This window comes from Myiozetetes cayanensis, unplaced genomic scaffold (genome assembly GCF_022539395.1).
Source record: "Myiozetetes cayanensis isolate MyiCay16 unplaced genomic scaffold, myiCay2020 scf20-37, whole genome shotgun sequence".
NCBI lineage: Eukaryota > Metazoa > Chordata > Aves > Passeriformes > Tyrannidae > Myiozetetes > Myiozetetes cayanensis.
In genome coordinates this window covers 942,362-966,157 of record NW_026087412.1, presented here as the reverse complement: position 1 = coordinate 966,157, position 23,796 = coordinate 942,362, and the positions used below count along the sequence as shown (strand labels likewise).

Here is a 23,796-nt window from a genome sequence, read left to right as displayed (position 1 = left end):
AGCATTTCCAATTGAAGGATTCAAAGACCTTGTCACATTTGTCAGAACTGTGGGTGGGAAACATGAGATGAAATACGGATACTGGGATTTTCATGGAGGCATTGAATCCCAAAATGGTTTGGGTGGGAAAGAACCTTGAAAATCATCCAGTTCAACCATCCTGCCATGGGCAGGAACACCTTCCCACTAGCCCAGGTTGCTCCAAGCCCCATCCAATCTGGCCTTGGACACTCCCAGGGATGGGGCAGCCACAGCTTCTCTGGGCACCCTGTGCCAGGGCCTGCCCACCCTCACAGGGAAGGATTTCTTCACACCTAACCGTGCCACTCTCAGGTCAAAACATGGTCTTAGGGGGGTCACCTACAGCAAAATTCCTGTTGGTAACTCCACTGTTGGGACATGGATTAGGTTTGTGTGAGGACAGTGCCCATATTCCATCTGCCCTCCCAGCTCATGCCTTACCTGCCCAGCACGGAGCTTCTCAGTGGTGCTGCCTGGGGCTCCACACACCCCAGTCCAGGGATTTGTGAGCTCCCTCCTGCCATGGTCTCTCACCGTGCTGCAAGGTCCCTCTTTAGCATCACTCTTGGTGTGTTTTGGCCCTAATGGTTTATCAGGGTCTTCAAACAGATGATGCTGAAGACAAATCTCCAGCCTGGCCCAGAGGGGGATTCGATTCTGGGATTAACCTACAGCCTGAGCAGTGCGTTACAAATCCCAGCCCAGATGGATCCTGCCCTTTGTAAGGCTCAGGCATAAACACAGGGACAGGACTAGCTGTCAGCTCCTCCCTGTGCCACGGGCTGTCAGCTCCAGAGGACATCAGCACGGATTTTTTATTGTTCTGTGTCCCTTCTGTAGCTGCACAGATTGCTTAAGAGAATGGCACTCCGTGGAGTTTGACCCGGGAGCCCTGATAGTGAAAATAATACACTTCTCACCAGAGCCACGGGAGACCAAAAGAGTAACTTCGGTCAATTAGTTTAACTTTGACTATAAATATTCCTTCTCATTCCTTGTGACCCTGTTAACAGCTCCGCTGGCAAACCCCGATTCTCTGGCAATATTTAAGCTGCCTGTCAGTTGGCAGAGCCTTGGTGGTGCCCGGCGCGGGGAGCAGAATAAGACCCAGCTGAGCACAGTAAGTTTCCTTTCGGCTTCTACCTCGAGTCGGGGAGCTCCGGTGGGGTTCGGGGCTGGTGCTGGGCTGCTCTCGGCCTGGGTGAGCAGCGGTGTCTGTAGGAGGTGGATGGACCTGGGAATGCTTTAGAAAATCTGTTGAGGAGGCATTTAGAGCGATACGGCGCCGACGGGTTCCTCGAGAGCCACGTGGGCTGCGTCCCCCCGGCACCGTCGATAAAGGGCAGCTTCAGCGGCTTCATTTCAATGCCACGGATGTTCCTTCCTCACAATCTCTGGCGAGGAAAGCGCCGCCGCCTGTGCCAGGCACCGAGGGAGACCAGGCTGTGAGCTGAATTCACAAAGCGGGCAAAATTTCCACTGGGCCGTGGCAGAGTTGGGACCTGGAATCGGAGCAGCCGCCTCTGCTGTTTTCCTACCAGCAGGCTCTGTGCTGGCTCGGGAGCGCAGGAGGAGTTTAACAGGCACCTGTGCTCGGCCCCGGGAATCTCCCCTGGAGCGCATCCCAGCTCTCCGTGTTTACTGACGGGCATGACAGACACCTGCACAGCTCTGCCCTGCTCAGCACAGGTTTGGGAGGGAGCAGCCACGGCTCTGTCCCACCCGTGTGGCTGAACCCGAGTGAGAGCGAGCGTGTGTAGCTGTAGCACTGGCTGCCCCTCCAGTGAGACCCAGGGTTGGACTTGGATGACCCTTGTGGGTCCTTTCCATGACTCTGCCATTCTGTGGCCTCCTGAAACAGCAGTATCAGAGGGAAAGTCGGAGGTGTCGGAGTGGGGTGAGCAACTTCCCCAGGCTGACATACCAAACCCTGTTTTTCTTTTCCTAGTTAGATGTTAAGCATGCCAGTAAAAACTCGGCAGCAGCCAAGACACATTGGCTCTTAAAGAGGTAAGATAGCACTGACCTGGTCATCAGTGCTCTGCATCCTTGCCAGGCAGAAGCTCCCAAGGAATTCAGTGGGATCCAGGGGGTTTATAAGGCACAGAAAAGGCTCTGCTGAGGTGCTGTGAGTCCCTGGACCCAGCCTGGTGCTGCCACTGCTGGTCTCCACCAGACCATGGCTCTTGACCAGAACACGGCTCTCTACCAGCACATGGCTCTACCAGCTCTGGCTCTCGTGCTGGAGGCTGCTGATGCCTCAGGATACGAGCCCCAGCTGCGAGAAGTGTGTGATGGGTTGTACCTGCTCCTTATTTATTGTCTGACGTTCGGTAAATGGGTGAGCCCAGCGGTGCTGCTCCAGGCACTGCCCGGGTGGCAGGATGGGGTGTAGAGAGGATGCAGGGCAGGACTGGCAGGACTGAGCACTGCCAACACCTCCATCACACGGCCCCTGCCGCTCAGTCCCCCTCTGGTTCACCCTCCCGGGCAGCCGGTGTGGCAGGAGCTCAGCTGGTCACGCTCTGGGCAGGCCCTCGGGCCTCAGGGGAGCTGAGGGAGGTTCAGCTGCACCTCAGCAGCGGGTGCAGCCAGCGCAGTTGTGGCACACGTGGCTGTGGGACAGGCAGCTGTCCTGGTGAGGGCTGAGCTCCGCCGGCACTCAGAGGCAGAACTCGTTTGGCCGCTCGTCCCACCACCCACGCCGGGCGCCCCGGGCTGCTGCAGGCCACCCCTTGCCCCACCTTCGTCAGCTTTTTGCCAGGGGGACGCTTATAAGTGTCTCCTTACACGTGCAAGAGAGGCCTAGGGACACGGCCAGCCGGGCAGGACAGGGACCAGCAGACCCCCAGCACAGCCGTGCTGGTGACACCGGGGCTGGGGCCAGGGCTGAGCCGGCGCGAGGCAGTGCCAGGGCTGGTGAGTGCTGGTTCTACTCCTCTTTGGAGGAACCATCTCCTCGGCTCAGCAGGGTAAGAGGAATAATCCCAAACCTGCTCTGTGTGGCACTGAGGGTTCTCTGGGGACTGACAGCAGCCACTGCCAAGCCAGGGACTGTCTGAGGTGGCCCTGGCTGCCACTTGCCCCCTGTCCTGCTCTCAAGGTGTGGCTGAGCCGAGCTGAGGGAGGAGGAAGCTGCTGGAGCAGTTCATGTGCCTTCACATCCCAGGGCTGGTTGCCAACAGCTTCACACCAATGGCTCGTCACAGGCACAGCTCTGGCAGCAGCTGCTCCCTGAGGCCAGTCCTGCAGCACTGCAGCAGTGGGACCCTCAGGTTCTCATCACCAGCTCTGCCACACCCCACTCCTTTCCTCCTCATACTTCAGCTATTTCTACCTTCTCTCTAATGCACCTATTTCTCCTCAGTTAGAAAATTGCATAAGAAATCCCACCAAGTCATGCTGTCCTGTCTGCTGGCAGCATCTCCGCATCACAGAAAGGGGGAAGTCAAGTGGCAGAGACAAGGTCCTTCCCCACAGCTCTGGCATGAGCAGCTGGAGCCAGAGCCGAGAACCCCGAATTCCCGAAGGAACAGTCACCACCTTCCCTGGGCTGCCACATCCTCCTCTGAGCATGTCACCCGTTCTTGAACAGATTGACGCACCAGGACCAGGAGAGCTCAGCCTGCCCAGGAAGCCATGGAGCCCACGAGCGTCCCCCCGGCCTCTGTGACCCCCTCGTGGGACGCGTTTCCCCAGCAGACGCTGGAGCCCATCGACATCGCTGTCCTCGTGCTGTACTTCCTCTTCGTCCTCGCCGTCGGGCTGTGGGTAAGCAAACACTGTTAAAACCTTCCTGTGTGCCTCATTGTGCTGAAACAGAGGGCTGGCTTGGCCTCAAATTATTTTACTTTGGCTGGAACCAGGCTTCACTTCACCGGATTCAACCGAGCAGTGCAAAGAGGGGGTTTACAGGTCCTGCTCCTCACCTCGGCCTGGGGAAGTGTCCTGACTGCTCCACTGGAGAGCTGCTCAGCCCAGTGCTTGCCAAGGTTTTGAGAACCCTCATGAGGAAGAGGCTGTCTGAGTACACAGTATTGCTAATAATAATGTTTTGTTCATCCAGGAAGGAACTGCTGTGCTATAAATCACCTGTGCTTGTCCACAGGGGTCCCGACAGCAGATTCCATAAATTAAAAACGCTGTCTGTGTATAATTAAGGCAGAAGGACATCCTTTGGCATGGCTTTTGTAACAGTAAGAGCACAATCTGGCTGTCAGGAGGCAGAGATGAATAACTGCTCCCTTCCCATGTGGTGCATAACTCTCAGGGTATCTCACAAATCTGTCCGAGGAAGAGGAGTCCATGGGTCACACATTCCATGTCAGGCATTCCTCCTCCACAGTTCTTGTCTGAAATTATTTGCCTTCCTTTCTGGTATGGAGGGACTTATTTTGCTTATCACAGAAAACATTCAACCAGGATGCTGAGATGATGGAAAAGTTTGTGTGTGGCTCAGGGCACTGGTTGGTCCCAGCCCTCCTCCCCCAGGATTTCCCAGCAGCAACTGTCCTTCAGGAAACCCTTCACTCCCATCTGATGACAGTTCAGAGTCTCCTGCTGGGGAAGTCTCTGGGTGATGCCCTGAGCAGCCACCAAAACCATGGCTGAATCCGTGTCCCTGTTTTCTGCCCCCCAGTCCATGTGGAAGACGCAGCGCAGCACCGTCAAGGGCTATTTCCTGGCCGGAGGACAGATGGTCTGGTGGCCTGTGAGTATCTGTGTGGTCACCCTGCCTGTGCCCCTGGGCTGCAGCCACTCTGACCAGCACCTCTGCCCAAGCAGGGCTTGTTTGTCCAAACAGGACTAAACAAATAAACTAACTAAAAAAATTACTCCCATGTTTTGCAAAGACCCAGTTACACACTGGCCTTTTCCCCCACGTTTGAGGCTGGGGAGGTGGAGCTGATGCAGGGCGAGGGCCAGCCTGATGCCTGACAAAGCCTGGCTGCTCTGGAGAGTTCCACAATTAACTGGGGAGTCCCCATCATGAACAGAGCTTTGTGCTGAGCCAGTCTGCTGGCTGGGGTGTCTCATTTGGGCTGGTCCCTCACGATGTGCTGATACCAGAACCTGGCATTTCGACCTGTTCCCTCCACCTTCTGCTCTGCTCTCCTGCAAGAGATTAAGACGCTGTTTTGGAAGGAGCATGATCCTAAACATGCCCACAGATAGGCAGTGAAGGGTGAAAGAAGGTGATCAGAGGTGCCAGAGCCACTGAACCTGTAGGCAGAAGAAGAAGGTGTCAGAGGGTGACAAGGATTTAATTTCCTCCTGGTCATGAGTGGAGGAACAGCATCACTGTGCTCTCACCAGGCTGAGAACAACGCCCTGTGCCAGGACCAGACCTGATTTTCTGTGTTTCTCCAGGTGGGTGCATCCCTGTTTGCCAGCAATGTTGGAAGTGGCCACTTCATCGGCCTGGCTGGGTCGGGAGCTGCCTCAGGAATCGCTGCAACAGCCTACGAGTGGAATGTGAGTGTGCCGGGGGCTGGAGAGCCCTCCCCGTGCTGGACACGGGGACCCCAACAAGTCACCACACCAGGGCACGGCCCTGGCACCTCTGACACTCCAGATCCTGCTGCCCGAGCCTGAAGTCACCAGCTGTGGGGGAGATGAGTCCCTGTGTCCCTGCTGATCCTCCTGCTCAGAGCCTGGACCTGCTTCTCTGACCTCCCTTTCCCTTTGTTTGCAGGGAATGTTCTGTGTCCTGGTGCTTGCCTGGCTCTTCCTGCCCATCTACATCGCATCGGGGGTAGGTAGGGGAGTGCTGTGTCCATCTGCACTTTGTCTGCACCCCCTGTGTGCCTCAGGGGCTGCACCTCTCCAGCTGTGCCCGTGGCTCGTGGACTGAGCCATGGGGCACCTGGCTGCTCCAGTGCTGCTCCAGTGGCTGCTCCAGTGCTGCTCCTGTGGCTGCTCTAGTGCTGCTCCAGTGTCCAGGCTAACGGGCAGCAGAGCTGCTCCCTGGGGCCAGCACGGTGGGTTTGGGGGGTCAGACAGCTCTGTAACCCCTGGCAATGGGTAGAGTCACTGAATCTGCTGAGGAGGTGGATGGACACCCCCGTGTCATGGTTTATAGTGAGCCTTGTGCCAGACAAAGCCAGTGCTTGCTAAGCTGCTGTGCTGGCCTAAGTCAGCATCTGAGAGCCAAATACTAACCCAGGGAAGCTCTCAGGGCCCTGCTGGTCTTCTACGAGTGCAAACACCCACCCTTGGCAGCTCTGGGAATGACCGTGTCCCCCTCCCCTGAGCTGTGTCTCTCCACAGGTCACCACCATGCCCGAGTACTTGCGGAAACGTTTCGGAGGCAAAAGGATTCAGGTGTTCCTGGCCATTCTCTACTTGTTCATCTACATCTTCACCAAAATATCGGTAAGTAGAAAAAAAGGGAAATGGTTTGAATTTAATTCACTTTGGAAGCACGGGCTGAGCAGTGAGGCTGGGAAATGCAACCAGTGGCACTTCCCTGGGTGAACAGGGAATGCCCAAATGTCCAAATGCCCAAGGAAGAGACTGTAGTTGTTTTGAAAACCGGCACAAAAAAGAATTTCTTTTTTTGCCCATTAAGCACCTGAATGCCTGTGTCCTGAGAAACAGTTCAGGGAAAGGTGGAGCTGGGAGTGTGGATGAGGTTGTTGTTAGGTTTTGCTCATCCAGTTTCTCTCCTTTTGCCCATTTATTGCCTGTGCAGACACCAGGTGCTGTTTTTGAGGATGGAGAAGGATGTAGGAACTGGTCCAGGGTTAGGAGAAAAGTGTTCAGTGATTTATTGCACCTGTTTGAATAAATAACTGAATCAACTCTTGCACAACACCTTGGTGGCTGTTCATTAACAGCCCGACAGGGCACGGACCTGGGAAAATAGATCCCTGCTGGGGTTTTTCCTGCACAGAGGGGCCAAAGTGGGACATGGTGTGTGACCCTGCCTCTGACCCCCCTGAAACCTTTGACAAAGGGAAACGGCTTTAAACTGAAAGAGAGCAGGTTTAGATTAAATACTGGGAAGCAATCCTTCCCTGGGAGGGTGGTGAGGCCCTGGCACAGGTTGCCCACAGAAGCTGTGGCTTCCAGGACACATCCCTGGAAGTGTCCAAGGCCAGGTTGGACGGCTGGAGGAAGGCTCAGGTTCTCCTTTAGATAAAATTGGCTATTTGATGGAATCTCTGATAACACAATTCCTGTATTCAGGATGCTTTCACACCTGCCTGGGGTTGGTCCTCCTGGGGTTGGCAGTTTGCCTGTCCTAAACCCTGCTAAGCCACAGCATTTTCACGTAGCTGCAGAGCTGGTTGGTCAGGGCTGGGCCCAGCCCCGAGGACACTTTTCCTGGTGATCTCCCTGTCCCCACGGCAGCAGGGAGGAATTCTCAGATGGGTGCTGGGGCCCTGGCAGCTGAGCTGTGGGGGGAGTTTGCACCAGGTGCCCCAGCCCAGCCCAGCTCCCCCACCCTGCTCACTGGTGCTCGGGGGAAGAGATAAACTCACCCCACCCAAATGCCTTTGTCACAGGGAGCTGTGCACGCTCCCCTCCTTGTGACAGCCCCATCCTCCCCTCACTGTCACCCCTGTGACCAGTAATAATAACAAACTGGCTGAGGAGTGAACTGGTGGTGGGCAGGATGGCAGGAGCTGGGGCTGCAGGGGCCGTGCCGAGGGCAGCTGGGGGGTCACGGGCACTCCAAGCCAGACTGGTCCCAGCACAGGAGATGGCTTGGCCAGCTGAACGTCCCCACTCTGAAGGGCTTGGTGATGTCGTGACCACAGCTGTGCACTGCCCTCTCCCGCAGGTGGACATGTACGCCGGGGCCCTGTTCATCCAGCAGGCCCTGCACTGGGACCTGTACATCGCCGTGGCGGGGCTGCTCGCCATCACCGCCGTCTACACCGTGTCGGGTACGTGGCCAGAGAGCCTGCCCGGGCACTGAGACACCCCTGCAAGTGCCCAGGGCCAGGCTGGACGGGCCTTGGAGCAGCCTGGGATAGAGGAAGGTGCCCGTGGCAGGGGATGGAACTGGATGAGCTTTCAGGTCCTTCCCATCCCAACCCATTGCAGGATTCTGCGATTCATGCCATGCCCTGTGTCCCTGTGGTACAAGTCCTGCATCCCCTGCAGTCTGGTTCTGCCAGGAATATGGATACTGGGAGGGGGGGAAGCAATCATAAAACTCCCCTTTTTAGAAAAAATTGCCAGGTGAGAGTAAGTGACCCTCCCTCACAGGCCACCCTGGGTGGGGTCAGGTCAGCCCTGCTTTAAGGAGCAGCTCTCCCCCGTTGGAGGTGTTTGCAGGATGTTTCCCTCGGGCTCTCTGAAGGTGTGAGGGATTTACAGGACAATGAGCCGTGTAATGCCGAAAGACTCCAGGCTTGGATGCCCTTTCAGGGCTCGAGAGTGGCCAAATGGAAAACAGCCACGCACGGAGCAAGCAGAAATCCCAAACAAAGAAAGGTTATTGCTTTCCCAGTGCTCACCCCCAGTGATGTAAAATCACCCCCCCTTTCTTTCTTCTCCTCCTTTTGCAGCTTGGGCTTTGTTTTGGAGTTTTTCCATGTATTTCCTGTAGAATTATTTCTACTGGACTTCAGCTTTTAGTGACCAAGTGGTGACTCATGATGATTCAAACCACTAGAAATTCCAGCCAAAATGTCCTTGGCCAAACTGCCCCTCAGCAGAGGGAGAACCCCCTGGCCAGGCTCAGGGCTCAGCTTGTGCTGCTGGGCAAGAACATCTGCAAGTGTGAGCTGCTCCAACAGAACCAACCCAGTTTATCCCAGTGTGGTGCCTCTTGCTCTCCCAGGTGGCCTGGCAGCCGTGATCTACACCGATGCTCTGCAGACCCTCATCATGCTCATCGGGGCCTTGACTCTCATGGTCTTCAGTGAGTGCTTCCCTAGGGGTTTAGCACTAAAAACAGGATAAAAGCTTTACCAAGTTAAATAAGAGGGAGAATTCCTCCCCTATGAGGGTGGGCAGGCCCTGGCACAGGCTACCCAGAGAAGCTGTGGCTGCCCCATCCCTGGGAGTGTCCAAGGCCAGGTTGGATGGGGCTTGGAGAAGCCTGGGCTGGTGGAAGGTGTCCCTGCCCATGGCAGGGGGTGGCACTGGGTGACCACTTGTGTAACATTACCCATAGCCAGTTAGACACTGAAAGCAGAGTTCTGACCTGGGGAGATGCAATAACAGCTTCTCATGACCCATTTTAGGCTTTATTGAAGTTGGTGGCCTGGAAGGTTTGCAGACAAAATACTTCAACGCCATTCCCAGCATCCGCAAGGAGAACAGCAGTTGTGGCTTGCCCAGAGAAGATGCTTTTCACATCTTCAGAGACCCTGTTAACTCTGACCTTCCCTGGCCAGGAGTTTTGGTGGGAATGACCATCCCGTCCCTGTGGTACTGGTGCACAGACCAGGTGGGTCACTGCTTGTTTCTTTGGTTGGTTTCAAGGAAATGCTGTTGGTTGGTTGAGGCTGATTACAAACCTTGGGGTTGCACCATCTGGACTGATTTACTATTTCTTATGGGAATTTAGTAAAATCTGGTTGTTTCAATCCTAAAAATGCAAAATTTGGTATGCACAACTGAGTGTTGGGAGTCATCTCACCATAAAAAGGGTAAGAATGTGTTTGTGAGTCAGTCCCAGCCTATAAAGATTTTTTTGGTTGGTTTGTTTTTTAACTTGAATCTTTTACTCCTTGCAAACCACCTGTGAATTCCCCTTCATGACTTTCCAGGGACCTGTCTCCCATCTCTCCTAGTGACACCATCAGAGGCAGGAAGATGAAGCCCTAAGTCACCTTCTGATGTTCCTATTGTGTTTTCTTGCTCTTTTATTTAACTCACTCTGCTCGTTTCAGGCTCTGTCCTGCTGCTGCCTTGGCCAGTCTTATCCGTAGGGTCAGGAAAGTCCCCAGTGCAGGAAGAATAGAAAATTCTGAGTATGGGCAGCTGGGGATGAGGTTCTGCAGCACAGTGTCCTGCCAGGCTCAGCTGGGATGGCACAAGCAGTGCCTTTCAGGTCTGTGCTCCTGCAAGGTGCTCAGGATCCAAAACAACCGTAAAGCCAGAGCCAAGCTCTGTGATCACCCGTCTGGGACTTCCATAGTTCAGCGGAGATCAAAGTCGGGATCGCTCCATCCCAGCCATCTCCTCACTGCTGGCAGCCAACCAAACCCATTTCTTCATTCCTAGGTCATTGTTCAGAGGTCCCTTGCTGCCAAAAACCTCTCCCACGCCAAAGGAGGCTCCTTGATGACCTCCTACTTGAAGATTTTGCCCCTCTTTATGATGGTAATGCCAGGCATGATCAGCAGGGTTCTCTTCCCAGGTAAGTGCTGAGGGATCTGTTCCCTCTCTCTGGCTGTGCCTCCTCCACAGAGCTGGAGCAGGTGAATAAGCTGAGAGGTTCCAGTGCATCAGTTGCCCAATGTATGAAGAAATTTTCTTCCAGTTACAAGCTGGAGAATGCAGATCCTGCTATGGCAGCCCCAGACATCTCTGTGTTCAGATGGTCCTCTGCCATTTGCTGGAAGCTTCCCAAGCTCTCCAGTATTTTCCTTAAAAAAGCAGTTTACAACATTCAGCAGAGTAACATTTAGACACATGGTTTATTGTGGCTGGAGAATGCTGCCTCTCACTCCCCACTGCTTATTTCAGATCTGGTGGCTTGTGCAGATCCGGAAAATTGCCAAAAAATCTGTGGCAACCCGTCTGGCTGTTCCGATATCGCTTATCCCAAGCTGGTGTTAGAGCTTCTGCCTGTGGGTAAGAGCTGGTGCTGGCACTGGTGGGTTCTGTACACTCCAACCACAGGTGCCTGGGAGAGAAGTTCAGAGGGGAAAATACTCTGAAACTCATTTCAGTGGGATTTGTGTTGGGTTTGGTGGGACAGTGGCACAGAGCAGCAGGAAACAGGAGACATGGGGGATCCAGAGTCTCATTCAGTCAAATTTGGGTAAGAGATAAAGCACAGATGTTCAACAATGAGAATCAAGGGCTAAAACTTCCCTATGACTGTCATTTTAAAATTGGAGCCAAACCCACTTTTAAAAGTCTGTTCCATCTCATAGAAGACCTCAAGGTCACCCTGCAGTGGAGCTGCTGGGGGTCCCTCAGGGCAGCTCTACTTCTCCTTCTGTTTCCAGGACTCAGGGGCCTGATGATGTCAGTGATGATAGCAGCCCTCATGTCCTCCCTGACTTCCATCTTTAATAGTGCCAGCACCATTTTCACCATGGACCTCTGGAAACACTTCCGTCCGCGTTGCTCCGAGTGGGAGCTCATGATCGTCGGCAGGTACGGAGAGCTAGGGCGTGCATTTTGTCAGAGCCTGTCTGAGACACACCTCGGCACAGCCTGCTGGGGGAGCATCTTCACCCTGCAGGGCTGGGGGGAGGAGGAGAGCGGAGTTGTGAGTTCTGGTTCTGAGGCGCCTCAGTCAGAGCCTCGCACGCCGAGCAAGCGCGAAAGAACATCCCGCAGTGAAGATGCCCACAGTAAAGGCACCCCTGTCTTGCCCAGGGTCTTTGTGCTGCTGCTCACTGTGATCTCCATCCTGTGGATCCCCTTGGTGCAGGCTGGCCAGGGCGGGCAGCTCTTCATTTACATCCAGTCCATCAGCTCCTACCTGCAGCCGCCCGTGGCCATGGTGTTCATCCTGGGCTGCTTCTGGAAGAGAGCCAACGAGAAGGTAACAGCTCCACTGGAGCCTGGCCAGCCCCGGATCCGGGCTGGATGCCGCTCCTTGCTCCAGCACGGAATTCCCTTCCTTTGCAGGGCGCGTTCTGGGGGCTGGTGGTGGGGCTGCTGCTGGGCGTCGTTCGGCTGGTGCTGGACTTCGTGTACCCCGAGCCCCAGTGCGGCGAGGCCGACGCCCGGCCCGGCGTGGTGAAGTACATGCACTACCTGTACTTCTCCATGGTGCTGGCAGCCGTCTCCACGCTCACCGTGCTGCTCGTCAGCGTGGCCACCGAGCCCCCCGGCCCCGAAATGGTGCGTCCCCCCTCCCGCTTCCTTTGCTTACGTGGTTTCCAGGATGCCCCACGGCCCGTCCGTGGGAATAACGTGGGGACAAATAATCTGGACATGGAAGCTGCCATTCATCCTTTATTTATGACCACACTTGTAGCAGCAACCCCTCCTCTGCTCCAGCACCTCTGCTGCTGTTTCTGATTTGGGTCCCATAAATCCCACCCTGGAAACTGGTCAACAGCAGATGCTACCAAGAGCTGCTGTTCAAGCATGTGTGTTAAATCCATGACAAATTAGCCTTTTCCCCCTCTGTTTTCCAAGCAATTCCAGCTTCTGGGTCATCTTTACCAACTCTCTTACTCACTTAGTGAGGAACCATTTTTACTTGCAGAAAAGAGAAACCCAGGGCACAGAGCACAGCTCCTCTGAACCAGGTTTGTGCCAGTTTGACTATTTTCATTAGAGGTACTGAGGCTACAGAGAAACACTGAGAGCAGAAAGGAAGGGCAGGGGAGCTTCAGGGATCCTACAGCAGCACATCCTCTTGCTTCAAGACAGCACTAACCCAAAAGTCCTGGTGAACTCAGAAATCCCCCAAGAGGGGGATTTAAATCACACCCCTGAGGTGTGTGATCAGTCCAGAGCTCACCTGCCCTCCCTGTAGCAATTTTTCCTCATCTCCAACGTGAATCTTTCCAGCTTCATGTTGTGCTCATCCCTCTCTATCGACACTATTGCTGAGAACATCCCTCTTTAATGAGTCTTTTAGATATTTGAAGAAAACAATCCTACCCCTACCTGTCGTCTCCTCTCAACAACCCCAGTTCTTTGAGCCGTCCTTCCCTGGCCACAGTTTCCATTCTTTTTGCTCCTTCTTGACTCACTCTCAGGCTGCACCCAGGGAAGGGCCCACAGAGAGATGTCCCCTCAGTACAGAGCGAAGACTCATCGGTCTGAGGTGGAGCTGTCCCATTCCAGTCACCGCCACCCCAGCAGTTCCAGCTGAGCTCGGCTGTTCAGCTGCTCCTCAGAGCAGGGGGGCAGATCCCGGCCCCTCCACGTGTTCTCTCTGCAGGCGGCCCTGGGGCTCCCCCGAGCACCGTGACAGCAGTCTCTTTAACACCACTCTTCATGCCATCAGATAAGTCGGCTCACCTGGTTCACGCGAGGGGACCCTCCGCTCAAGCAAGACCTGGCAGTCAGCCCCGGCCCCGCCGCTGCCAGAGGAGCGAGCGACGCCGAGCGCCCCGCTCTCCAGCTTGAGCTAAACATTGCCTCTGACAGTAGTGCAGAGGAGAAGAAATGTAAGTGCTCCAGCGTGCTCAGTAACCCCACACCCAACAACCCGTGGCGTTCCCAGAGGCTTTGAAGACAAGAGACGCTAAAGCTCCTTCCTCTGGAATTCCGTAGGTTCAGGGCGTGCTGAAGGAATCATAGAATTAGAAATGACAGAATATCCTGAGTTGGAAGGGACCCATCAGCATCATCCAGTCCAACTCCTGGCCCTGCCCAGGACACCCCAACACTCCCCCCTGTCCCTCAGAGCGTTGCCCAAACCCTCCTGGAGCTCTGGCAGCCTTGGGGCTGTGCCCACTGCCCTGGGGAGCCTGTTCAGTGCCAACCACCCTCTGGGGAGGAATCTTCTCCTAAGATCCAACCTAAGCCTGCCCTGACACAGCTCCAGCTGTTCCCTGGGTGCTGTCACTGCTCACAGGGAGCAGAGATCGGAGCTGCCCCTTGGGAGGAAGCTGCAGACCCTGGTGAGGTCTGACCTCAGTCTCCTCCAGGTGGAGAAAGGCTTTACCTGACGTTTTACCTAAGCAGGAGTTTAGTTTCTTTTCCATCTTTTGATGGCATTACTTAAGCTGGAAGCCAAGGAGCTGGATGGGATACAGAGCCATGCCTGTTATCCCACCTCAGTGACTGGTGCCGTGGCACCTGCTGCCAGGAGAACTGGTTGGAACAGGGGAGGGTGGAACAACACCACAGTTATGTTGATGAAATTCCATTTCTGTTTTTCAGCGGTGTTTTCTGATCGGCTCTAGCAGCAGGGAGAACCCAGAGCCCTGGGCCGAGCTCTTGACAGATCAGTGAAGGAGGATTTGCATTTTTTAAAACTTGTACTTGTCGGTATTAGGTACAACCTTGTGCAGCCACTCACTGCATTCTCCAGTGATGATCTGCATATCCTGTTTTTGCCAGGCTTGGGCCCTGTTTATGTAACATTGCAGCTTTTGCAGAGTGTTCCTTTGATCCATAAAAAGTTATTGTCAGTTAATGAGTTAGGGCACAGCTCTCCCACTGATGGGAAGTCTTGAGTTTGCTGTGCACGAGCATTGCCTTTCCAGCACTTAGTCCTGCGTCCCAACCCACACCAGAGGTGGCAAAAATTCAGTTTACATGTGTGTGGCACGGAGAGCCCTCCCTGCACTAGAGCAGGGCCTTGCCTGGGGGGCTGCAGGGCACCGAGCAGCCAGAGCTCAGTTTTTAGGGTTGGTTTAAACCGTTGGGAACAGCAGAACCTGAGCTCAGAGCTCCAGGGAGGATGGAACAGGTACCACAGCCCCAAGAGACGATGCCTGAAGGACTCCCTACAGCTCAACGTAGCGAGAGTGTTCACTTGGACACTGCTGGTGCATTTCTGCATCAACACCCTTTGAACAGGAGCACACGGGACAGTCCTGGGGTTTGCTCTGTTGATGAGATTCATCCCTCACTCCTGACTCTCTTTTAGGTGCGACTGAGGCCAAAGGCAGCTCGAAGCTGATGAGCACCTTCCTGTGGCTCTGTGGGATGGAGCGCAGGCAGGAGAGCACTGAGAGCACAGCACCACCCAAACCTGAGCCCCTGCCCGTGGCTTCCCTGGAGGAGAAACCGCTGGTGAAACACATCCTCAATATCAACCTGCTCATCTGTCTGTGTGCTGGGGTCTTCCTCTGGGCATACTTTGCATAGCCAGGGTGATGCAAGTCCAGATGACATCAACTAATTTTTATTGGTGTAAATATTAATAACTAGCAGAGGGTTAATGTAATTCTTAATGCTTTCTAAATTTTATTTCTTTATTTAAGAAGACAGATCCTTCTTCCTAATCCCTTCCTTATTTCTAATGGGGGCCTGGCTTTGACCAGGGCTGAATGCTTGGCACCAGCACTGGCAGACCCCAAACAGCTGAGGAAGGTTTGGTTATTTTAAATATTTAAATTTGCTCTTTGGCCTTAGAGCAGTGCCTGGAATTCAGGAAGCCTGGATTCTTTTCCTATTTATGCCTCTATAACCAGCTACAACCACTTGGGCCCCCTCTGGTTCAGCCTCTCCAGCCTTGAGGGACGAGTGACACAGCTCCAAGTGCTCAGAGGAGAGGCCCAGGGCCTTGTCTGTGCTCTGTTCTATCTCCCTGGCTCAGCTGTGCCCGTTCAGCCTCCTCCCAGTGTGCACTGAGCGCTGAGGGGCCCAGCCTGGGAGCTCTTGCTGCGTTACCACTGCTTGTGCCTGACGGCGACACCAACACCAGCCCCTGGCATGGAAACCGCCCCAACACTGCCTGCAGGGCACTGAGGGACCTGGACCAGCCCAAACCTGGCAGGTGCTGCCAGGGCAGGGGTGCCAGCAGCAGCCCCTCATTGCCTGGGCCCCCCAGCTGTTCTGGGAGCAATTCAAGGGAGAACCCTTGGCCAGGAGCACCGAGCGCCTGTCCCGGCCCCTCCGTCGGGGACAGCCTGGGCGGGAGGGGGACGAGTCCCCTGCTCCCCCCCAGGGCCTTGTGTAGCTGCAGATAAACTTAATAAAGAGTGAGAGCTGCTCCCTGCCTGCCTGCCTGCAGTCTGTGGGATGGGGGCTCCTCTGGGCCTCGGGGGCTGCTTTAACAAGCAGCTGCTTGCAGTGTATTTGATGTCAACCTGCACATCAAGGAATAAAGGTATATGCATGCCCAGAGTGCTTCCACTGCAGTCCTCAAGGAAACCAAGCTGAGCAGCCAGTGACACTGAGCAGCAAAGCCCAGGGGATCACTGTGACCTTCAGGGCCCACTGGAAGCAACAAAACTAGGAAAAAGAAGCCTTAAGTTGACAAAAGACAATCTTTAATTTTATACATGTTCACCCAACTGCTGAATCCAAACAGCTGCTTCAAAGTTCTTCCAAAGTTCAACCGTTTGCAACAAAAGCACAAACCCCACTTCCACAGTTTCCTTGTGGAACAGTTGCCAGTTGCACATGAATAAAACCAGGTTAATACAAATAACTATGAAATCAGGATAACTACTGATCCTAAGTAGCAATGAAATTATTAAAGAGACAGAAAGTTCCTCCTACAGCACGACAGTCCTTCAAGGCACTGGATACATCCACAGTTTGACAGGGTGACTGATAACCAGCAGTCACCACCAGCACTCGGGCAGGGGTTGGTTCATGGTTTAAGAAGAATGTGCAGCAAATCCCAGAGGGAACGTCCCTTGCGAGGCAGCTCCTGGTACGGGCTAAGAACTACAAATAAAATCTAACCGTGACATTAAAAGGATTATTTCCATAATACATACATGCACTTTTAAATAACTAATGTTCTGCTTGCTTATTCTTTTGGAATTTCTGCTAATACCACCTGTATCAGCACTGATTACGCTTCCTAGGAGAGTTCCTGTAGGAATTCATTCCTTGCATCCAAGAGTTTGAAAACCCTTGTCGAGACACAGATCATCAAACTTCTTCTGAGCGGCTGAATCAGAGATTGGCCAAAGGTTGGTCTTTTCCACCTAAACGAGTCCGTAAATCACATCTCCCTGGTGCACCAGTCCTGCACCAGGCACAGTTCTGCCACACTGTCAGAAGAAGCTCTTCCCTGTTCGGTCTGAGGGTTTTCCCCCAGGAGAGGAAGGCCGGGAAGCCGCGGCGCTCCCGTCACAGCGCAGTGCTCTCCGTGTCGTTGTCAATGTCCAGCAGGAGGTGGTTGTGCAGGTCCCTGCTCGCCGGCTCCGCAGGAAGCTCTGAAGGAGGGTTTGGAAGTGGTTCTGGAATACTGGAATTGGAGTCTGCACAAAAAAGGGAACAGCAAGTTTAGCAGCTGGGACAGGGCCGGCTCATTCACTCGGGTATTCCTGGGCATTCCCTCAGACAGAGAAGGGAAAGGAAAGATCAACCAGGGCTCTTCAAACAGGGCTGGCACCCGTGTGTAGGTGGGCACTAAAGGTGAGCCACACTAAACAGCTTGGAGTTGCTTCTCCTACAGATCCTGGCTTAGTGCTGTAGCCCTCCCCTGTGTGTAACATGGTCTTTGCCACTCCTAAGGTGAGGAGAATTCTGTTCAAGCCAAGATGTCAAAGAAGGACCCCAAAATGCTGCATTTCTGGTGACTGACTACCCCAGGAGCTGGAATTATAAGACCAGAAAAATCCCTAAGAGTTCAAAGAAGATAACTGAAAATACTGTCAGTGTTTTGGAAAGCTGATTTATAATATGCCATGACATCCCTTACTGCAACCCAGCAGCTGTTCCAAACAGAAAGTAATTTAGATCACTTAAATCAATAAAGAATCCACATAAAGGCCTTATTTTCAAGCACAGGAGCACAGCCTCCCCTGCTCCTCTCAGCCCATCACAGCCTCACACCATCTGCAGGGATCTGTATTCCAGGATATTGTAATACAGCAGCTGGAATTCCATCGTGCTGTGGCCTGACACTGACCAGACAGTTACACCATAGAATCCCAGAAGAGTTTGGGTTGGAAGGATCTTAAAGACCATCCAGACCCACCCCTGCCATGGGCAGGGGCACCTCCCACTAGACCAGGGTGCTCCCAGTCCCGTCCAACCTGGCCTTGGACACTTCCAGGGACGGGGCAGCCACAGCTTCTCTTCCAACCCCAACCGTTCTGTGGTTCTGTGGCACAGGGAGGAGCGTTTGTGACACCCAAGGGTTCAGTGACATCTGGTTCAGAACGAGCCCCTGCACCAAACACCCCCTTTCCTAGGTTTGTGCACACGAGAAAGCACAGGGTGAGGGTGGCCAGTGAGACACCGAGAGCTGTGCACAGTCTGGTCTCCAGCACTTTTAGTAGGTTTAGTCAGAGCGAGCAGCAGCCACGCTCGGGCCATCCCCGCCCAGGGCACGAGCAAGCAGGTTACTGGTGACACGGGTTAGTAGTGGGGTTAGCACACACATGATTATCAATTAGCAACAGGGCCGGCCAATCAGGTGCCTTTTCCTTACCATTGAACTTGCCAATACAGTTCCTACTGAATGCTGGTCAAACATCTAGATTATTTAATAAAATTCTTGATTAGAATATTCTAGGGCTTATTCCCTCAACACCATAAATAGAATTTGAGGCACTGCTAATGTCCAGGACGTGGACAAAGGAATCAACAGTATACTGAGAACAATTCAGAATTCCTGTTCTGGTATTATTATGAAGTCTGCTGGCAACTTAATTTTGGCTTAATTTTGTTTCCTCGCTCTTTCAGGTTAAAATTAAAAACAGTGGCTGCACATTGTGAATTATGAGTCTATAAGTGCTTATATATGCAGGTGTAAATATTAGAGCAGATACTCTAATGTGACAGGCAGTGGTGTTAATTCAGAATATTAATCCTTTAAAAACTGATTGATCTGGAAAAGGTGGATGCTCCTGCACGGAGTGTCCTGCTGGAGGTGAGCCTGAGTATCACTTCAACTCTTCCCCAAGGGGTTTTTAGCAAAACTGACTGTATTCCTCAGCAACTTTCCTTTCCTGGAAAACTTTTTTTTTGTGTTTACAGTACACAACTTGGCCAATTTGCTATGGTTTGCACTTGAAAGGAGTGATATTAAGCTGTGCCCATCACTCCTCTCTGGCAGGTGAATGTCTTGCCCAACTCCAATTCCCCCACTAATGAAGCAGCCCCTGCACACCAGCTGGCTGGGATTTAGAAATTAATGATTCCTCCAGTTACACTTGGGTAAAACAAACCCTCTCTGTCTGTCATCATTAAAGCAATTTCCTCAGAACCAGGAAAACCCCAAAATGAAACCAAACACAGTCAAACTATGAAACACTCACACAAAAAGGTTGTTTCCTAAAGTTTGACTCGTCAGCACAGCTGCTGTTCTTTATTTAATAGTGTGTAAAAGTGTTGTCAAGATCCAGAGCCCAGCCTTACTTCTGAATTGAGCTTAGGATTTGTAATGTACTTAAATATACTGACAAAAACATCAGATGTACAATCAGGAAAAGTCAGTTACTTAAAAAGCAAAGCTACTTTTCAGTTACATAAAAGCAGCTTGTTTTACTGCTAATTTCATCATAGACTGGTTTGGGTTGGAAAAGACCTTAAAAGATCATTCAGTTCCACCTCCTGCCATGGGCAGGGTCACCTTCCACAATCCCAGGTTGCTCCAAACCCTGTCCAACCTGGCCCTGGACACTTCCAGGGATGGGGCAGCCACAGCTTCTCTGGGCAATCTGTTTCACCAATTAAAAAAAAAAAAAAAAAACCCGAAGTATTTCCAATTTGACTTCTCACTGCAGCCCTGATTGCAGTGTCCTTGCTGTAAAGAGTCAGATCTCGGGATGGTTTGGGAACACAGCCCTGCCTTTGCAGCCTGGCATGCAGTTGGTACCTCAGCAGGGCAGCAGCACATCCCTAACGCCTCCCAGCTGACAGTGAAGGTGGGGCTGGGGCTGAGCACAGGTGCTGTTAGTGAGGCTGGGGCTGCCCGGTGCAAATGCCAGTGTGTCACAGTGCAGATGCTGCTGGGGCTGCTCTGCATCAACGTGGATTTGGCCAAATAAATTCCAAGTGGTTGAAAGTAACTGCAAACCTAAAGTGAGACCTATATCAGAATGTAACCATAATCCACCAAACTGCAGGAAAAACATGGGCTGCAGTACCTGCCTGCACTGAGGAGAACAAACCTGTTGGGAACGGGTCACTCATCACCCCCACTTGGGGACCAGTTCTGGGGACCTGGCGTGCAGTGTTACCTCTTTACAGGGACTTGTGGAGTAACAATGTTCACAGGACCATTAAAATGAAGTGGCAGAGGCCTTAAACCCTCTCACAGACAGAATGCTACGTGGGGATAAGATACACAGCATTGACAGAGCACATTTCCAAAGCGCATGTCCAAACTCAAGCTACAAACAGGAGCAGTTTAGCTGATGTTGCACATTTCTGTGAGTACAAACCTTATTCGCAGTAACCATCCCCACCTGTGAAGGCATTGGGGTAAAGCTGTTAGGCAACAGAATTGATACTTTGCATTCCAACACATTAGTCTAGTTCTAGAGAAGCTGCAGTGTCATGGGAAAGTTTTAACCACTATTAATTATACGTTGATTTAAAAGCATTAGTCTCTACATTCATTATCCCCTCCTTCAGAACTTCCCAGAATAAGCAGCAACTAAGCAGGAGAACATTTCAAAATCAAGCTGGTTTTTAATGGCCTCAGCATTACATTTTAAAAAAAAATAAACTTAATTAATTAACTTTATTAACCTAAATTACCATTATCCCTGTCAAACTAGTAACTAGAAGCTTCATGACATTTTTGTGGGAAGACAATGTTCCTCTTTACTTCACAACTGTCTCAAAACAAAAAGATTGCATTTACAATATGAAGCTCTAGAAATACAGACCTAAGAAATGCAGTTGAGTGTAAGTGAATCTTCAGCTTCTGGATGTTCAACTTAAAAGAGCATCAGAAGACTCTGTTCTCGTAAGGTTTTTAAAACATTCTCTGTGTGTTTTGCCTATTAAAACACGTGTCAGTGACCACTTTTGCCCTTTTCTTATCTTAGTATGTGCTGAAATCCACTATCCTTGGCTACATCTTCTCCCTCCTCCAAATATTTGCTTTTTGGCAACAGATGTACAAGCAGCATTGCCTGCCAAGATCCGAGGCTGGAGACAGCCCCGGCGAGCTGCTATCAGTGTTCAGGAAAAAACATACAACAAGCTCATTTCTACTTGCCTCCAAACCTTACTGCCTCAGGAATGAAACCCTCACTGAGGAACTGCCCCAAACCCTGGTGTGCAGAGCAGCTGGCTGGGTATTCACCTGGAAATGAGCTATTTAGTATTTTAATTGTTATTTGTGCTTTTCAGTCGTGTGTGTGTCCCCCCCCGCCCATTCATTTCCAGCTACAGGCACTACTTTCCTTATTTCCACTCCCCGAGCAGACACCGGACAGGGAAGGATCCACTCACCTGTGACTATTTTGGAAGCTGTTTGTGTGGGATTTGCGACAATCCCATCTGCAGGCAGCTGAGAGGGAGGGTGAGGCGGAGGGGGCACGCTGGGTCTGTTCCTGGGTTTGGGCACGGGCCGAGGCCGGGGCAGGGTGCCACTCTGAGGTAAGGAGGGAGCCTGGCAGGGCTCTGGAGTCGCTGGCTGGGGCGCTGGGGCGCTGCTGGGGTGCTTGCCCAGCGGGGGGGTGTCGGGCGGCGTGGGGGTCTGCGCGAGGGTGGAACAGGGCTGCTCTGGTCCGTGCTCACTGCCAGCGCCGGGAGATGCTTGGCTGGCTGCTTTGGGCTGCAGTGGAGGAGTTGCCTGTGTTGGGGGCTGAGGGGGTGGGTGGCTGGGAGCTTGGATTGGGGAGAGGCTGCTGGAGTATCTCCGAGGTGCAGAAACCTGCGAAGCGGAGGTCTGGGCCGCTCCTTGGTTTGCATGTTGGGCAGGAGGAGAAGAGCTTCTGGCAGGTGGTTTTGGAGAGACAGAAGGTGGCTGAGCAGCAGGGGAAGAGCTTTGGCTTCCTGGCTGCCCCGGTGGGGGGTTGGCTGGTTTGGGGGGGGCTGGTGCCGGCTTTTTCACAGCTGTGGAGAGAAGAGGGAACACTTCAACATCACGGACTGTGCAACTTCTTACAGGGGCAGGCAGTGACAGGACACAGGGAATGGCTTCCCACTGCCAGAGGGCAGGGTTGCATGGGAGATTGGGAAGAAATTCCTCCCTGTGAGGGAGGTGAGGCCCTGGCAACGGGCTGCCCAGAGAAGCTGTGGTTGTTCCCTGGAAGTGTCCAAGGCCAGGCTGGATGGGGCTTGGAGCAACCTGGACTAGTGAAAGGTGTCCCTGCCCATGGCAGGGGGTGGAACGGAATGAGCTTTAAGGTCCTTTCCAACCCAAACCATTCTGTGATTCTGTGATTCTAGACCAAGCTCCCAAAGACAGAAGTCAGCAGCACAGAAGGTATGTAATCATAACACAATGTGTATTGAGCAAGAGCAATAGGAAACAACAGCCTCTGAGTTTGTTAAACAGCACTGGTGACACCCCTATCAGCGTTCAAAGAGTCCCAAAGTCACAGATGCTTTATGGCCAGGCCTTATGACATGCCAGACAACTAACTGTCTGTAACAGGGAAGAGATACTAATAAAGTTACTTTAGTAGCACTTTTGCAGTACACCAAGAGCTGGTACACAGTGACCTGAAAAGCAATCAAACTCACCTCTCCTCAGTGCGTGGGGACTGGGCCCTGCTGCGTTCTGGGGCTGGTTAACACTGAGCTGGTTGGTGCTGCTCCCCGCCTGCCCGCCGTTCCTCACCGGGGGAGGAGTGGCTGAGGACGTGCTGTCCTTAGATTTTGAGGCACTGAAAATTAAAAATCCCACATTAGAAGATGATTATAACGTGTCTTGCCCAGCTCAGCTGCACCTGTTCCGTTGACATTACAGGCTGTACTGTAGGTCACATATTAGGAAACAGTTTTCATAGAAAGGGTTGTAAAGCATTGGAAGGGGCTGCCCAGGGCAGTGGTGGAGTGCCCATCCCTGGAAGTGTTCAAAAAATGTGTGGATGTGGCTTGAGGACATGGTTTAGTGGTGCACATGGTGGTGGATGCTGGTTGATGGTTGGACTTGGTGATCTTCACTCGTTTCTTTATATTTATAGTCACCTGCAGCAATTTAGTCCTCAAAAGGAGTAACTTTCAATCACATCTACTGGCACCTTTCAATCCTCATTTCTCCAGATGCTGTTTGAATAAAGTGCAAGTACTTGAACAGAGTCTGTGCAGATTTTAAGTGCAACTTTCAGGCACTACCCCCAAGGTTCCGTTTTAGCTGCCTCTGCCACAAAAGCTCTGTGGAGGAAGTACTGGTCTGCAGGGGATTTCCACGAGCTGCTTTTGTAAGTTTGTCACCTGAGAACAAGCTGTATGCAAAAGTCACTGCTGCATCGAGCTCCACAGTGGGGCTTCACCTCAAGATGCTGAGGCTGACATCTGGAAGCACCACAGGCTTTACACATGGCTTGTTGCCCCTCTCAGACCACAGAAGTACTGAAAGCAAAGTGCTGCTTTCACCTCTCCTGGAAGCAAGGCTCGGGTTACCACAATTAGCCTTGGAGCCCAGGCATATTCATCCCGGGGACACGACTGCAGAGCTTCCACAGTAATTAAATAGCACAAAACCTGGCTACAATACTTGTCCTAAAGAAACTAATACTGAAATACGATAAACCGACTTGCAGTCTTCTAGCAAAGAAGTCTGGTTATCACTAACACTTGCTACAGACAAATAAATAAACAAAACAAGAGACAATATCCAGATAACACACACGAGAAACAACAAACAAGACCAAGGGGTTTCTGGTATTGCCACTGGTAGGTTTTGCTCTTTCAGCAGCAAACTGGTATCACCCTGTGTGCACACCTCCAGAGTATAACCAGGGAAGGTCAACATGGGAAGCAGAAGTAGGGTCTTTTTTAGTATATTTCATTATAATTTTTTCCCCCAAGAATTCCACTATCCTAGAAAATGAATTCAGGGACATGCAGGACTACAGACGTTATTTTAAGAGACCAATTCTGGAAGCACGGCAGGAGAGTTCCTGC

The 23,796-nt window shown here is 52.4% G+C and overlaps 2 protein-coding genes across 10 annotated transcripts in view; one reads left to right on the top strand and one right to left on the bottom strand.

The window, feature by feature from the left end:
- Positions 1–988: 988 nt before the first annotated feature.
- SLC5A11 (solute carrier family 5 member 11) lies at positions 989–16,064 on the top strand. 3 transcript variants are annotated; one of them, XM_050317150.1, is made up of 16 exons: positions 989–1,141; positions 3,617–3,792; positions 4,661–4,732; positions 5,392–5,496; positions 5,717–5,776; positions 6,292–6,396; positions 7,811–7,916; positions 8,819–8,899; positions 9,225–9,430; positions 10,210–10,345; positions 10,675–10,782; positions 11,163–11,313; positions 11,539–11,707; positions 11,794–12,009; positions 13,130–13,292; positions 14,723–16,064. In XM_050317150.1, the coding sequence occupies exons 2-16, from the start codon at positions 3,661–3,663 to the stop codon at positions 14,941–14,943; spliced, it is 2,031 nt and encodes a 676-aa protein (XP_050173107.1). In that variant the 5' UTR covers positions 989–1,141; positions 3,617–3,660; the 3' UTR covers positions 14,944–16,064. The 3 variants fall into 3 exon arrangements, with proteins under 3 accessions (XP_050173107.1, XP_050173105.1, XP_050173108.1); XM_050317148.1 differs by having other exon boundaries at positions 13,399–14,840; XM_050317151.1 differs by lacking the exon at positions 13,130–13,292 and having other exon boundaries at positions 14,723–14,906.
- ARHGAP17 (Rho GTPase activating protein 17) overlaps positions 16,054–23,796 on the bottom strand; it is a 41,821-nt gene continuing 34,078 nt past the window's right edge. For 2 of the 7 annotated variants that reach the window (XM_050317139.1, XM_050317145.1), the window contains 3 exons: positions 22,411–22,553; positions 21,172–21,777; positions 16,054–17,015 (listed from right to left, as the gene is read on the bottom strand). In XM_050317139.1, the coding sequence (XP_050173096.1) occupies positions 16,885–17,015; positions 21,172–21,777; positions 22,411–22,553 (880 nt within the window). In that variant the 3' untranslated portion in view covers positions 16,054–16,884. Of the gene's footprint in view, positions 18,239–20,150; positions 20,175–21,171; positions 21,778–22,410; positions 22,554–23,796 lie in introns of all 7 variants that reach the window. The other 5 variants (XM_050317142.1, XM_050317141.1, XM_050317140.1 and 2 more) reach the window with 5 other exon arrangements.

Excerpts from the sequence above, each read along its gene's own strand:
- SLC5A11 (XM_050317148.1), top strand. The coding sequence starts at position 3,661 with ATGGAGCCCACGAGCGTCCCCCCGGCCTCTGTGACCCCCTCGTGGGAC. Across the intron at positions 5,777-6,291 it reads CCATCTACATCGCATCGGGG|GTCACCACCATGCCCGAGTA; the intron begins GTAGGTAGGGGA and ends GTCTCTCCACAG. Across the intron at positions 12,010-13,129 it reads AGCCCCCCGGCCCCGAAATG|ATAAGTCGGCTCACCTGGTT; the intron begins GTGCGTCCCCCC and ends TCATGCCATCAG.